General features: G+C 39.3%; 1 protein-coding gene across 5 annotated transcripts in view; it reads right to left on the bottom strand.

Moving 5' to 3' along the window:
• Nucleotides 1-15,204, bottom strand: part of smarcc2.S (SWI/SNF related, matrix associated, actin dependent regulator of chromatin subfamily c member 2 S homeolog) — a 40,684-nt gene that overhangs the window by 6,508 nt on the left and 18,972 nt on the right. For 2 of the 5 annotated variants that reach the window (XM_041584383.1, XM_018250014.2), the window contains exons 9-27: nucleotides 14,681-14,812; nucleotides 12,522-12,637; nucleotides 11,565-11,689; nucleotides 9,830-9,889; nucleotides 9,215-9,252; nucleotides 7,897-8,027; nucleotides 7,705-7,776; nucleotides 7,347-7,460; nucleotides 7,002-7,155; nucleotides 6,744-6,860; nucleotides 5,878-5,940; nucleotides 5,513-5,771; nucleotides 5,126-5,287; nucleotides 4,081-4,206; nucleotides 3,704-3,768; nucleotides 1,966-2,095; nucleotides 1,482-1,636; nucleotides 1,195-1,329; nucleotides 472-787 (exon numbers count right to left, since the gene is read on the bottom strand). In XM_041584383.1, coding sequence (XP_041440317.1) covers nucleotides 472-787; nucleotides 1,195-1,329; nucleotides 1,482-1,636; nucleotides 1,966-2,095; nucleotides 3,704-3,768; nucleotides 4,081-4,206; nucleotides 5,126-5,287; nucleotides 5,513-5,771; nucleotides 5,878-5,940; nucleotides 6,744-6,860; nucleotides 7,002-7,155; nucleotides 7,347-7,460; nucleotides 7,705-7,776; nucleotides 7,897-8,027; nucleotides 9,215-9,252; nucleotides 9,830-9,889; nucleotides 11,565-11,689; nucleotides 12,522-12,637; nucleotides 14,681-14,812 — 2,470 coding nt within the window. Of the gene's footprint in view, nucleotides 1-471; nucleotides 788-1,194; nucleotides 1,330-1,481; nucleotides 1,637-1,965; nucleotides 2,096-3,703; nucleotides 3,769-4,080; nucleotides 4,207-5,125; nucleotides 5,288-5,512; nucleotides 5,772-5,877; nucleotides 5,941-6,743; nucleotides 6,864-7,001; nucleotides 7,156-7,346; nucleotides 7,461-7,704; nucleotides 7,777-7,896; nucleotides 8,028-9,214; nucleotides 9,253-9,829; nucleotides 9,890-11,564; nucleotides 11,690-12,521; nucleotides 12,638-14,680; nucleotides 14,816-15,204 lie in introns of all 5 variants that reach the window. The other 3 variants (XM_018250012.2, XM_041584382.1, XM_041584384.1) reach the window with 3 other exon arrangements.

The following is a 15,204-nucleotide window of genomic DNA, read 5'->3' as shown; positions in this document are numbered from 1 at the left end:
AACTATATTCTGTGTGACTGTATGCAGTTCAACAGGATATAGAATGATATACTTCCACTCTCCATATAGGATAAACTATTGTAATGAGCTCAGTATAACAAGATCCCTCACACCATCAGTGATCCAAAAGCTGGTTATAGAAAAGGGATGCCAAAAGGGAATGCTTTCGTTAAAGTCCTAACAACTGATGTAGTTAAAGGGGCTATTCAGTAAGTTTTATGATGCTGTAGTGAATGCTATTCTGAGACAACTTGCATTTGGTCTTCATTTTTTATTATTTGGCGTTTTTGGATCATTTCGCTTTTTGTGCAGGAGCTCTCCAGTTTGGCATTTCAGCAGCTATCTGGTTGCTAGGGTCCAGTTTAACCTAGCAACCAGGCAGTGGTTTGAAAGTCGTTTTATAACATACTGAACGTGAACCACCCCTTTAATCCCTAAAGTGGTGGGGAAGCTTGTTATCAAGATACTCACGTTGTGCTGGGCTGGGTTGTGTTCCTCCTTGCTGTTGCTGACTACTGACAGGTGGCTGTGTGGTTGGTGCTGAAGGCTGACCCAGACTTTCAGCACTGCTGGCTGAGCTCACCGGGGCTTGAGTTAGGGATGACTGTGGCACTGGAATGGAATGGGCAGTGGCTTGCACAGGCTGACTGCTGGAAGTGGTCTGCTGCTGCTGCTGGTTTTGGATCTGCTGAAAGTGCTGTTGACGGGCTCGTATCTCAGCATATTTCAGTTGCTCCATGTGAAAGTTCTGCCTATCAGCTAGAAGTTGCTGTCTCTGATATTCCAGCTGGAAAATGAAAATAGAAAGCCTTTAATCAGAAGCTTTATTTACCGGAAAAATGAATAAGTATAAAATGCTCTTCTTTGTTTTAAGCAGTTTCTAGAATATCCAGCTCCCTTTCTTTTCTGGGTGCACTGTGGTGTAACTCTTCATTAATCAGGAGAATGGACATCTAAGGAATTTAAGTGAAACTCTTGCTGATACTAAACTTTATTCCCTGTCTGGCTTCTCCTTCCTACAGTTTTGCATCACCAGGTAAAAGACAAAAACTAGTAGCATCTCATACATACTGCACTTCTTGGCAAAATCAGACTGCTAAACTTGCACATTACTGTAGCTAACAGTAAAACACTCCTTACTTCCATAGATTTAATTTAGGTGTATCAATTTCTCTGGCTTTTACTGCCACCTACCGCCTCCCTTTCTCTATCCATGATGGTCTCCAACTCTTCAAAATGTCTCAGTTTGATTTCCAGCTTCTTCATCTGGGTTTCCACCAGAAGTGCAACAAGAGATTTTATCTTCCTTTCTTCCACTGCTGCCAAATGCTAAGGAGAGAGATCAAAATACCATAGATGAAATAACTAAGACAACTCCTTAGACTTATGCTGTTTTTCTAAGAGATGAGAAATTTTGAAAAAGATATTACCATATTTAACTACTTTTAGTAGTAAAGTTACACTATATTAAGAATACTAACCTTTGCCTTTACAGCAGCAGCAGCCAGAGCCGCGGCAGCAGCTGTAGAAAGATTGCCTTCTCCAATGTCTCTTTCAACCTTGTTCTTTCCACCACCCTCTTCCTTGTCTGTCTCCTCCACTCCTTCCTTGTTGTCAGAGACCTTCTCTCCATCTGCTGAACAAAGACAAGGGACCCATTACTGAGTTACAATGGAAATAAGCAAATGTAAAAAATCTGTAGAGCTATACCCATACTACCCAGTGTACTGCTATCTACTCAGTAGCTAAATGTTCAGTGTCTAAACCTTGACGCAATAATTACATTCATAAGAGACTTACCCAATGCAATAATTACATTCATAAGAGACTTACCCAATGCAATAATTACATTCATAAGAGACTTACCCAATGCAATAATTACATTCATAAGAGACTTACCCAATGCAATAATTACATTCATAAGAGACTTACCCAATGCAATAATTACATTCATAAGAGACTTACCCATGTCAATATCACTTTTGTCAGATTCTTTGTCAGTGTCTCCATCTTTACTTTTTTCTTCCTCTTTCTTTACTACTTCACCGATTCTCTCCTTTCCCTCATCTTCAGGGAGTGTTTCACCGGGTGAATCCTGATACACAAAGTAGTTGTGTCAGTTTATCATTACAAATAGCTGGAAAATGTAAAGTGTGCAGCCTTTTATCCCAGAGATAGCGATTCTATTACAGAGGCTTATGTTTTTGGTTCCTGAATTGTGCCATTGCCTAAGTTTAAACCGCTAGCGTATCTACGCGGTGGTCGGCTTTTTAATTAATTTTTTTTATTTTTTTAAATGTGCTGAAACTGCTCGCTAAATCCGCATGTTTGCCCGGGGCCTTAATCCACTTAAAAGAAGAAGGAAGGGTCTTTTAACTTGGGGGGTGCCAAAAGTTAGGCACCCCCAAGTGATTGCATGCACTTACCTGAAGAAAGAATCCTGGGCTGGTGTAGTTTTCTCTTCCAGTGAGCAACATGGAGCAATCATCTTCTGGTTTCATTTGCCAAACTAAAATTGTCTATTTAGTTCTACTGTGCATGCGTCTGCCCCGGGAAATTTGAAGAAAGAAGAAGCCAGAAGACGATTGCTCTGTGGTGCTCGCTGGAAGAATACCGGGCCGGTGTAGTTTTCTCCTAATAGGTGCAACTATTACCTAAGCATACTTATAGTATGAAGATGAAGATCCATTATATGGAAAACCCCAGGTTCTGAGCATTCGGAATAACAGGTCCCATACCTGTATATCATGAGGGGAATTCCACATAAATTTGACATAATATGGTACTTGTTTGTACCATATGGAGTGATATGCCTGTATCTGTCTGTTTGCCAGTGCTAGGAATCAATAGAAGGCTACAAAATATAACTTTATGTGGTTTGGGGATTTGGAGCACCAGCAATTTATCAAAATCATTTTTACAAGTTATAACAGTGATTCAATGAGTTTTCAATAGTGAGTGTGAGGAGTAACTATAAAATGTGAAGCATTGACTTACTAATCTCCTTTTTATATTTCTAATTCATGAGTGATATACAATTGTAAATTAAAGTATTAATATTTATCAATGTATATGCTTAATCTTTTTAATGTCAGCCACATTTCCAAATTTATTTGCATTAAAGCGATACTGACATGTTCCTATAAAAATCATAGGAACGGGTCAGTATCAAATGCTGCACCCGGAATAGTTCCCCTCAAAGCTGCCCTCAGCCCCTGCAAACCTGCATTCACCCGACCCTCCAACACTGCTAAAAGACCTTCTGAGCCGTTTCAGTGACGCTGGGCTGGGGGCGGTGCCATCCTTGGCAGTGGGTTCACTGGCAGTTGGGCGGGTTTGGGGTGGAACTTGGTCAACAATTGTGGGTTAGGGTTGGGTGTGGGTCAGACTGGGGAAGTACATTCCACCTCTGCTGCTAAAGATTGCCTGTCTTTTAAGACCAGTACCTTACCAGTGCCTGTGAAATGTTTTCTATTATGGCAGTTGAGGCTGGGGCCAGGCGAATCATAACTAGAATGCTGGAGCACCCAAATAAAACAGCCTGGGGAGAACATTATTCTTTTTTTTATTTTATGAATTGCAAGTTTATCTGAACTTCATAGAGGCATATGTGGTTTATATACAATATACTATATGTATAGTTATATAAATTACACATAAATACATATACATTAGCATGGCTGGGCCACAGCTCAGTTCATACCTTTGGCTCTTTCTTCTCTTCTGTAGGCTGTACATCTGTCTGGGGCTCATCTGAACTGCTGTCTTCTGGAATCAGTAATGAAAGCATTTAGATTAAAACCATAGAAAAGCACAGAAAAATGTATAATATTTTACTGAAAGTAATTTGTTATCTAATGCCATATTTGGAATACATTAAGACATTACGGGTTACATTTAAAAAAAACAAAAAAAACAACACATAACCCTGCAAGAGGTAGTAAGCAGGTAAAGAATACTTGTTGCTTAAATCACTTCTACGTTGTTGCTAGCAAGGTTCAGCAGGGGATATCCAACATCAATTTTATTACATATAATTTGTATTTTGTGTTAAAAAAAATCTCTTCCATTTCAACTTTCCATTTGTATGATGTAGAGTTGTAGAATTAGAATGTCTCCTGTCAGATTCACTTTGTAAAGAAGTCTTGTGTGTAAGAGAGGAATGTTTCCTACCATGGATTTCAGGGGTGTTCATTTTGGGACAATCTGCGGAAGGCATCAATAAACACATAGAAATAAATTATTACTCACTTTCCAACTGCTGTTTGTCAGATACTAAGGGCTTCATACAGTACATTTCCATAAAAAAACTTTTTTAATAAAACATTTTTTTTTTTTGCTCCTCTGCATACAATATTAATGATTAGCACAAAATGCATACTTGCTCATGCATTTTCTGCATATTAACAAATATATTTTTCTGGCCAATAAGATTCACATATTAAAGTCTGCCATATAGTTAATGCCTAATTCTGCAGTACAGAGGGGACCAAAGACAACTAAAGCCATTTATTATGCACTCCTTTGCCTGGTTATTAAAACCAATATGCAATAATCCAAAGACTTTTTTTCCAGAACATTGTCACACAGATTTGGGATGTTTAATCTTGAAATCCATTATGCAGCATGTTTTGGAAATTCATCAAATTGTAAGCAGTGTACAGTTCAGAAAAATAACTCTTATTCTTAAAGGAGAAACAAACCCTTAATAAAAAAAAAAACCCTACCCCCCTACCCTACATAGACCCCCCTCCCTCCTCCCCCCGAGCCTAACTGCTACCCCGGACAAATGCCCCTAACTCTTTACTTACCCCTCCATGCAGATTCTGTCCAGCGGAGTTCACGGGCGCCATATTCTTCTCTTTGGTAATCTTCGTAATGAGACCGGCGTGGTGGCGAATGCACAGTTTTTGCAGTTTCGTGACAATTGCATGAGTCCCGAAACTCACGAAAATTGCTAAAGCACTGGTCTCATTCCGAAGATTACCGAAGCAGCTGAAGGTGGCGCCCGTAGACTCCGCTGGACAGAAGCTCAGTTTCCAAGCATTAAGCATAACACATCCAATGACTGTATTCATATAAATGGAAAAGCAGTCTGTGACTAGTCTTCTACTGCCTAGCTCACCTATCCTCTCGTTTTCCTCGCAAGCTGTTCCAGCAATACCACTGCTCTCAAGGCCATAACTGGGATCAGCTTTTCCAGTGATTTTAGCTGCATCCTCAACCTTCCTGACATGAGCTTCCACCAGTGCTGTGGGAACCTCCTCCTTCATCTTGGAAAATTCATCTAATAAGCCAGAAACATTACAACATCTTACAAAGGTTATAAATATTCCCCAAAACAAGCTACATGCATGTTGCACAACTCAAATTATGAACTGAAAGGGAAAGTTAAAAATAAACACATTTTGGTGGTAAACAATCAAAGAATAGAATGTACATGCCATTTCCTTTTCATGCGCATTTATATTAGAAGAAGCTTTACGAAGAAATAAATAAAAGAACAACAAACCCAAAGCTGATTTTGCTGCAGCTGATGCTACCCGTGGATCTACTACAGATGCAAGGAAGGCTACTGTGCTCATAACAGGATTCCCGGATTGGCTAAAGGGTATGGGCTGATAAGCTAATGGTCCCAGAGAGGCCTCAGAGTCCTCTAGATATGGATCCTCAATGGGAAGTCGTAAGAAATGCAAGATACACTCGTCCTGTGTTCGGCTTCCCACATGCTCAGATACCTTGTTCCAATCATCTTTATACATTTCCAGTGCCTGTGTCACGGTATGCAAAGGATATTGGCATAAGTTTTCTAAGAAAGCTGACCAAATTTTAAGTGACAAAGTATTTATAACATTGAAGCATATATAGATTTCCCACCTCAAGGAGCAGCAGGGTCTCCTGCTCGGTCCATTCACGTGTTGCACTGGCAGCAGCCTTACTCTGTTGAAGCAAAAAATAATAATAATACTAATCCACATATCACCGAACTCTGGGTTTAACTAAAGGTCCCCATAGACGCGACGATTCTTCTTGCCGAACGACCGATTTTAGGGAAGTCCGACCAATCCTTCTAAATTATCGTGCGGTTAGTGGTATTCGAACGATCATACATCTTACGATTTTTCGGCCGACATCTGTCGGGAAATTGATCGGCCAGGTCAAAAAATCTTTGTCGGCCCCAGTGCAATCTCTCTATGTTTGCAGGGCCAAGCAGGCAGCTCCCCTTTGTTTTCCTGCCAAATTGGTCTTTTTAGTTGATGGTAAATTCGTACGATCGTTCTGAGAAGATATTGGTCTCACGATCAGGATCTGATCTTTTAAAAATCTCAACATCTATGGCTAGCTTTAGACTAAAGCTGGCCATAGATGTTGAGATTTTTAAAAGATCAGATCCTGATCGCGAGACCAATATCTTCTCAGAACGATCGTACGAATTTACCATCAACTAAAAAGACCAATTTGGCAGGAAAACAAAGGGGAGCTGCCTGCTTGGCCCTGCAAACATAGAGAGATTGCACTGGGGCCGACAAAGATTTTTTGACCTGGCCGATCAATTTCCCGACAGATGTCGGCCGAAAAATCGTAAGATGTACGATCGTTCGAATACCACTAAACGCACGATAATTTCGAAGGATTGGTCGGACTTCCCTAAAATCGGTCGTTCGGCAAGAAGAATCGTCGCGTCTATGGGGACCTTTACACCCTAAATGATGAATATACAGACGGAGAACATTTTGCCTCACCTTGGATGTTGTGTTCTTCTTACTATACATATCTGTCCGTAAGCCAAAGTTTTGAAGGTCACTTGGTTTATCCTTAATTTTATCAGGGAAATTGAGCAACTGTTGTGAAGCAGAGCTCTGCTGGGAAGAAGACAACTAAATGTTGGTAGTGCAAAGAGAAACAGTTGATTCAGGTATTTCCTTGACTGCAGAGAGACTGCCTTGTGTGACAACATGCAAAAAGGACAAAAAACCCCCAGTTTGGAGCTATGAAAATACCTGTGGTGTTTTAGGCTGCAGCGGAACCAATCCTGATGGAGTATCAGCTAAAACATGGAAATGTGATGTTGGAGGAGGACCCATTGGCGTAGGTCGACTTTCAGCATCCACTTGGTAGTTAATGAGCCCCCACTGTTCTAGGAAGGCATGAACCCTAGAGCAAGAACAACATCAGAGCTGGGACCATAACATCCTCCTCTTAACACAATTATAGACTGTGTGACACTAATTTAATTATAGCATGTTCCCAAACTTTCTAGTATTCTCAACTATTGATTGCTACCCCTACTACATATGATCATTGCCTTTTAATCCTCTGAGTTGACGTTCCCATGTCATCCGCACCTCATGATAGCACAGACATCCCCTGCCAAGTTGCGTCGACATGCTGTTGAAGTTAGGTATTCCTGAGGGTTTAGTCTGTAGGTGTCAATCATGAAATTTCTATAGGCCAGGTATCTAGAAGAAAAAGGGAAAGGAATGAAAGGCTTTATTTGTGTTGGTTTATGGAAAGTAAGCCTTCCATTATGCAAGACTCACACAGTCAAGTCTCATCCTGAGAACACATGATAATCCAACTCAAAGATGATTTCGGTTGCTATTTTTTATGGAAGAAAAATGTATATTTTTTGACGAGTTATTTTTTCATGCCTTTTATATTTTTATCAACCCCACCTAATACAATATATTGAGTAAGACTCACATCTCTGGTGTTTTGGACTTGTTCTTGCCATTGAAGAACTCTGGTAATGCCCGACGTTCAATAGCATGCACGCTGTAAGAGAAATTGAGACATTAAAAGCAATTTAATAAGTTAAACAATGTCAACTTATTGCAAAGTCGGAATGCCAAAGGGAAGTTGCATTGCAAAACAGTAAAAGCAAGAAAATATTACCTGTTATAGTCAAACCAAGCAGCATAACTAGGGATGATGATATGGTGTGTTTGTTCAGTCACATTATCCTCATGAAGATCGGAGGTTTTTATTTGCTCGCCTTTATTCACAGATGAGTTCTCATCTTCCTCCTAAAAGTATACAAGTGTGGAAACCATTGTTTTTTTGCATGTAAAATGCTTCTCCTGTCAAATATAGCAGATAATAGATAATCCATTATTAAAATTAGGACTTACAAACACTATGCTAACCCCATAGCATGAGATAAGGCATAAGGCATAAGAACTGACATTCCAATATACATTAGCTAAAAAAATGTTATTGTAATTAGTATCTGTCCAGCTGTTCTTATTCTCTGCATTACTGGTTCTGACATATGAAACAATGTAGCAGAAGGCAGCTGATTACCAGAGTGGTGAACTGACTTCTGCTAAATTGTTTTGAGATTTAGCACCAAAATAGAGATAAACAAATATTTATTTTCATCGCAGTTACAAATACATTTAAAACCATTAAAACTCTTAGGCTAAGGCCACACTAGGCGATAGCGCCGCGATTTGACTCGCAAACTTTTGCGCTGGCGTCTATGGGGAATCGCGAAAAATCACCAGCGTAAAAACACACGCGGCGATCTTTTCTCTACTGTCGCTCGAAATTGCCTCGCTAGGCGATTTCGAGCGACAATAGAAAAAAGATCGCCGCGTGTGTTTTTACGCTGGCGTCCCCATAGACGCCAGCGCAAAAGTTTCCCCAGCGATTGCGGCTTAAAAGTCGCGGCGAAAAGTCGCCGCGAGTCAAATCGCGGCGCTATCGCCTAGTGTGGCCTTAGCCTTAAAGTAAATTGGAAAGTTACATTTGCTTTCATTATTGCAAACAGCTTTTGTCCAGGGCATCTGAGCTATCCTAAAAGCGATTGAATGTTGCAAAGTTTAGGGAAATCCTGCTGGGATTGTGCCAGGGTACACTATAGGCAAAAGAAAGGAATGAACACAAAACTCAAAGTAAGCATCTAAAAATCCCTTGGTTAAAGGATGGTGCAAATTTAGGACCAAGGAGGAGGTTGGCATTAATAATTTTCTTTGTCTCCAGGCTTTATCTATAGTGAGCTCCATCACTCTAACATGATTGGTACAAAAGATCCCCTTAAAGGGATACTGTCACTTTTTTTTCAAAATGAATCAGTTAATAGTGCTGCTCCAAACAGATTATTTTATACAGAACATTGAGGCAGTACAACCATGGTGGAATTTTGAACTCCTTGTTATACAAGTGTTTATATATTCTGTATATATTCTTCGTTGTAGTAGACAACACACACCTTGGTCACTGCTTCCATGCTTTCGTCCTCCTGTTCATCTGTAAAAGATAAAAAGCAAATACAATCAAGAGAGGTGCTTCTAGATCATCAGCTACTGTATAATTTGCCCAGGTAGATACAGCATACATTAAAATGGTTCCAAATCACATTATTAAGAATCAGTGTCCAACTAGTGAGTTTTGTTGAGTATAAAACAGCAATAAAAAATAATTTAAAAATGTATGTTTTGATCAAGGTACAGTAACTTCAAAATTGTGCAGGCAGTTTTGCTTTTTAGTTATGCTTGCAAATGTGGTGAGGTGTAAGTGTACCTAATCGTCAGCATGCAGTGAATAAATGCTACAATTGTTATATAGAGCCTTTCGAACATAAAAATTAAGCATTTTGAAGTGTTCAGGGTGCTATTCAACAGTGCTAGCTGGCCATATTTTGAATGCATAGATTTGACATTGTGCAGGTGCCCGTCACTGGTACCACTTTAGGGACCTTGCAAACAAACCTTTATAACAACACTCATTACAGACACCTATAACCCAGTTTAACATTTCACAGTCCCATTTCAAATGGAGTTTCTGTGTTTTTTTTATATACTGAAATGACCCAAAACTCACATACCGAGGTCTGTCACAGTCCCTCCTTTTACTGGTGCAGATTCAGAGTCCTTCTTGGTGTTCACTAAAACAGAAAAAAATGTCACTACAACAAATCATACTATGAGTTTGTGCCAGAACGGTTTTATGCACAACAGATTTTGCCAAGCAAATTTAAATGACTTTTATGAGGAGGTGAGCAGGAACCTTGACTCTGCAATGGCAGTGGATGTGATCTACTTAGACTTTGCTAAAACTTTTGATACAGTACCACACAGAAGGTTAATGGTTAAATTAAGCAATATTGGCCTGGAACATAGTATTTGTACTTAGATAGAGAACTGGCTAATAGTTGTTTCTATTTTTGCCGATGATACGAAACTGTGCAGCACTATAAGTTCCATGTAGGATGCTGTTACTTTGCAGAGTGATTTGATGAGATTAGAAAACTGGACAGCAAAATTAGGTTCAATGTTGGTATATGCAAGGTTATGCAAAAACAATATAAATGCAAGTTATACACTAAATGGCAATGTGTTGTGAGTTTCCTCAATTTAAAGGAGAAGGAAAGGTTAAAACTAAGTAAGCCTTATCAGAAAGGTCCATCTAAATATACCAGTAAACCCCCAAAGAAGTGCTGCTCTGAGTCCCCTGTCAAAAGAAACACAGCATTTCTTTCCTTCTATTGTGTACTCATGGGCTTCTGTGTCAGACTTCCTGCCTTCAGCTTAAACCTCATTGCCCTGGGCAAGAGCATGCTCAGTTTGCTCCTCTTCCCCACCCCCTCCCCTTTCTACTGTAATCTGATCCCAGAGCAGGGAGAGACTCAGGCAGGAAGTGATGTCACACCATGTTAATACTGCAGCTCCTATGCTTAACAAACAGAGAGTTTCTAGAGCTTTTTACTCAGGTATGGTAAAACATTCTACAGAATAAATATAGCATTCTAGCTTGCACTATTGTGGCTAATCTATTGGCAATAAAATGCCTCCGTAGCTTTCCTTCTCCTTTAAAGAGATCTAGGTGTTTTTGTATATAAGTCTAATTCCAGGCAGTGTCATTCTATGGCTACTAAAGTAAATAAAGTTCTGTCTTGCATAAAAAAGCGCATTAACTCAAGCAATGAAAGTATAATTTTGCCTCTTTATAGGTCCCTGGTGAGGCCTCATCTGGAGTATGCAGTGCAGTTTTGGACCCCAGTCCTTAAGAGGGATATAAATGAGCTGGAGAGAGTGCAGAGACATGCAACTAAACTAAACTGATTAAGGGGATGGAAGATTTAAATTATGAGGGTAGACTGTCAAGGTTGGGGTTGTTTTCTCTGGAGAAAAGATGCTTGAGAGGGGACATGATTACACTTTATAAGTACATTAGAATGCATGATAGACAGCTAGTGGGTTGATGTATTTTTCCATAAAATGGATCATCGGATCAGAGGACACTGCTTTAGACTAGAGGAAAACAACTTTTTTTTGCAGCAGTGTAGGTGGTTATTCACAGTGCGGGCAGTGAAGTTGTGGAATGCACTGCCGGATGTTGTTGTAAGGGCTTATTCTGTTAATGGTTTTAAGAGTGGCTTGGATGTTTCTTGGACAAGCCTAATATCCAAGGCTATAGTGATACCAAAATCTACAATTAATATAGATATTGGTGTATATAGTTTCAGTGGGTGAGTGTAGGTATATGTGTTTGGTTTAATTTAGAGGGGTTGAACTTGATGGACTTTGGCCTTTTTCAACCCAAATTATCTATGCATCCACCTGTTTTAGGGAGAGTAACTTCTTCCACATTAGGGACTGGGGAGGGTTCATCCATATCCTTTGTCAGATCCTCTTGCTCCTCCTCTCGATGACCCCTCTTGGATTTGGTATATGGGGTAGAAGGGCTGCATGAAAAGTTTTAGTAAATAAACTCATTTCATACCTAACCACACAGTAAGGTGTAAAAACCGTAGAAGAAAAAATATTATATTAAAAATGTATACAGGGGATAGTTATCTTTTGCAAAGTCCTACTAAAGTCAAAACACTTTGCAAAATAAACACTTTTCTAAATATAAACAATAAAGAAATATCAATTGTTTCAATCTTATTCATAGTAGTTGCTGCCCCTTACCAGATGGCAGACTTGGATTCCCCCCCCCCCCCCCGTGTAGAAGGGAGTCGCTGCTCTGCTCCACATTCCTTGAATGAAGAGATCAGCAGCAGCTACAAGTTGATCCACAGATTTATGTATTTCTGCACATGCCCAGTGCCGACTACACTCATTTCTACAGCATTAATACTGTTGGCAGTCAATTGTATTACTGCTAAAAAATTAAATGTGAGCAGCTGGGGCATGTGCAATAGCATTTAAAGCCATGGCAATCCTCACAGAAGTCTTGTACCCGCTGCTGATCCCTGCAACAGCTCTTACCGTAGATCGAGTACGCACAAATTTTGATTCTGAATACATTGAAAACTGTCATTGCTAATTAATCAAATTTAGAAAAAGAGTTTCTTTTGCAAAGTTCTACCAGTTTAGTAGGACTCTGCGCGAGATGCATATTCCCTTTAAATGCTGGATTATTCCCTTAGCTTTCCCTTTCACAGTCCATGTCTCCAGACCACACAAATGCTTTGGTGAGTGCCATCTTGATATAAAATTTTAACAGAGAAGTGAGCAGAATGTTACATGTTTGTATCAAAATGCTGCCAAATTTAAAATATAAAAAATTACCCCTTTTTGACAGCCTTTTTCTTTGCTTCAGCGCTGGGAGGTGGGGAAGGGGAGCGTTTCCTCTTCTTGTAGTTAGGTCCCTTCTTGTCTCTGCGGTCAGAGTCAGGGCTACTTACCTTTGTAAAGATATTAACACAAAAGGTCAAGTGAAGCAAAAATAAATGTGCCTGGATATTTATTGAAGAAATATTAAGTTCTTATTTTAAACGTGAAACATCAGCATATGCTTTTCTTCCTGTCAGCCTCACACTATGCAAGTGCCATTCAATTAGTGACTTACATTCCAACCTTACACAATTTCCTTTGATAATTAGTAAGTTAAAGGTTTGTATTGTACATTCACACTAAAGATTTAATAATACGATCTTTGCCTTTACCAGAACACTCTCTCAGAAATAAACTTTGATTTGCATGTATATTTATTGTATAGTCTTGTTAACATTAAACGAATACAGAAAAGAGCAAAAAAAATTTTTTGTTACAAACAAGTAAAATGCCTCATGTCATACCGCAATCATTTAATAAAAAGTTTTAAATTTGCCCACTTCTTGAATCCAATAAGATGTGTATTTTCAAACAGCTGACCAGTAAATTCTATTAACTAATTAGATGCTAGGTTTACATAACTGCCTTGCATTAGGTATCCCCAAGTGGTTTAACTTTCCTTCTCCACTAACTTCTAAATATCTAACTACAGTATATTTTTTACTCTATTTTGTCAGTTGAAGTGTATCGTTCTTTTATCATAAGGCATTGTATAACTCAACCAAAAATAAAACATGCCCTTTTTGTGTAGTCAAGAGCCACAAATCTTGTTTGTTGCCCATCAGTGGCTTAGGCCTTTAAGCTATAAACATGTTTAAAGTGCATTATCTGAATTCTGTGCAATAACCCTGGTTCTTGGGAAAACTCCCAATGAATGTAAATCTCAGACAATGGTATAATGAAATCCTATAATTCACAAAACATGACAGGTGTGACAAGTAACTGCATGACTTCTATATGAAATGTTTAGGTACAGTGAATTCCAGACCCTACAAACTTTTTTTTACATCTAAGGGGTCCTGCCATCATTCCAAATTCTTTTCTATTGTGTTTGTCAAGTAAAATAAACCTTACTAACACTACATAAAACAAAATCCTGTTTCCTTCATTCTTCAGAGAATTTAAAATCACAGAAAGCCGGTAGGCACCATTTTGCAGGCATTCTTATTAAGATAAAATTTGCATAATCCCAAATCTTGTTTACGTGCCAGAATAGGGGGCCCAAGGCCTATGTACAGGCTACACAATTAGACAGTGAGGAGGGAAGGGGAATGTGATGAAAGCAGTGACCACTAGGATGTGCTGAATCAAAACTGAAAGCAATTATCTGCACTGCCTCTATGCAGTCTATGAGTTATAGAGGTGGGACAGGAAATATTTTATGAACAGCTGAGAATTGGATGTGTTAATAAAATAAAAAATGTTGGTTTCATGTTTAATATGAAGAGGACTTTTATCACAAAGCTATTTATGTCTGGGTGACAGCTCCACTTTAAAGGAGAAGGAAAGCTACGGAGGTATTTTATTGCCAATAGATTGGCCACAATAGTGCAAGCTAGAATGCTATATTTATTCTGTAGAATGTTTTACCATACCTGAGTAAAAAGCTCTAGAAACTCTCTGTTTGTTTAGAATAGGAGCTGCAGTATTAATGTGGTGTGACATCACTTCCTGCCTGAGTCTCTCCCTGCTCTGGGCTCAGATTACAGTAGAGAAGGGAGGGGTGGGGGAGAGGAGCAAATTGAGCATGCTCTTGCCCAGGGCAATGAGGTTTAAGCTGAAGGCAGGAAGTCTGATACAGAAGCCCATGTGTACACAATAGAAGGAAAGAAATACAGTGTTTCTTTTGACAGAGGACTCAGAGCAGCATTACTTTGGGGGTTTACTGGTATATTTAGATGGACCTTTCTGATAAGGCTTACTTAGTTTTAACCTTTCCTTCTCCTTTAAGTACAGGGTACATGACAGATCAGGATGACCTATAAAATAATCTGAAAACTAGTAGAAAAATTGTGAGCAGCTGTACATTGTAGTAAACCTGCGAGACCCAGTGATGAGCGCTATTCAGTGAGTGTTTGTAACAAGAAAATTAGGATAAAATAACAAGTCCTCACCTCATCAGTGAAGGTCTTGGCAGAGATTTTCTTACGTCGTACAACAGGATTCTTCTCATCAGTCAACTCATAGTCTTCTTCGTTCATCCACTCATTGAATGAGTCGGTATCCAGAATCCATTTGGCATGGACCTACTCAAAAAACCAAAGCACACAGAACATTGCTCTGTGATCTTCAGGCAGGTGTATTTCCTCACTATAAAGTGTTTCTGTTTGAGAACACCTTGCCACCTTTCAATACAGAATTAGGCCTGAAACATACTAAGATTCTAGGATCATTAATTTTTCTTGGTGCAGATAAAATCTAGAGGTACAATCAGAATGCTGGTTAAGCCATTGGAAAATGTAATAATGATAAAACTGACAAGGAGGCCATTATCTGGCAAACAGCAGCCTGCCAGTGCAACCAAGATATAGTTGCCATGGCAGCCTTTGCTCAGCGGAGTATTGAAAAAAGAGAAAGAAAAGAGAAAAACATCATCAAACAAATATGCGTAAGTCTCTTCCAAAACTGACACACAGAA

The sequence above is a fragment of the Xenopus laevis genome, chromosome 2S, assembly GCF_017654675.1.
Source record: "Xenopus laevis strain J_2021 chromosome 2S, Xenopus_laevis_v10.1, whole genome shotgun sequence".
Lineage (NCBI taxonomy): Eukaryota > Metazoa > Chordata > Amphibia > Anura > Pipidae > Xenopus > Xenopus laevis.
Note: the sequence above shows the minus strand (reverse complement) of the source record. Positions and strands in the feature narration are given on the sequence as shown.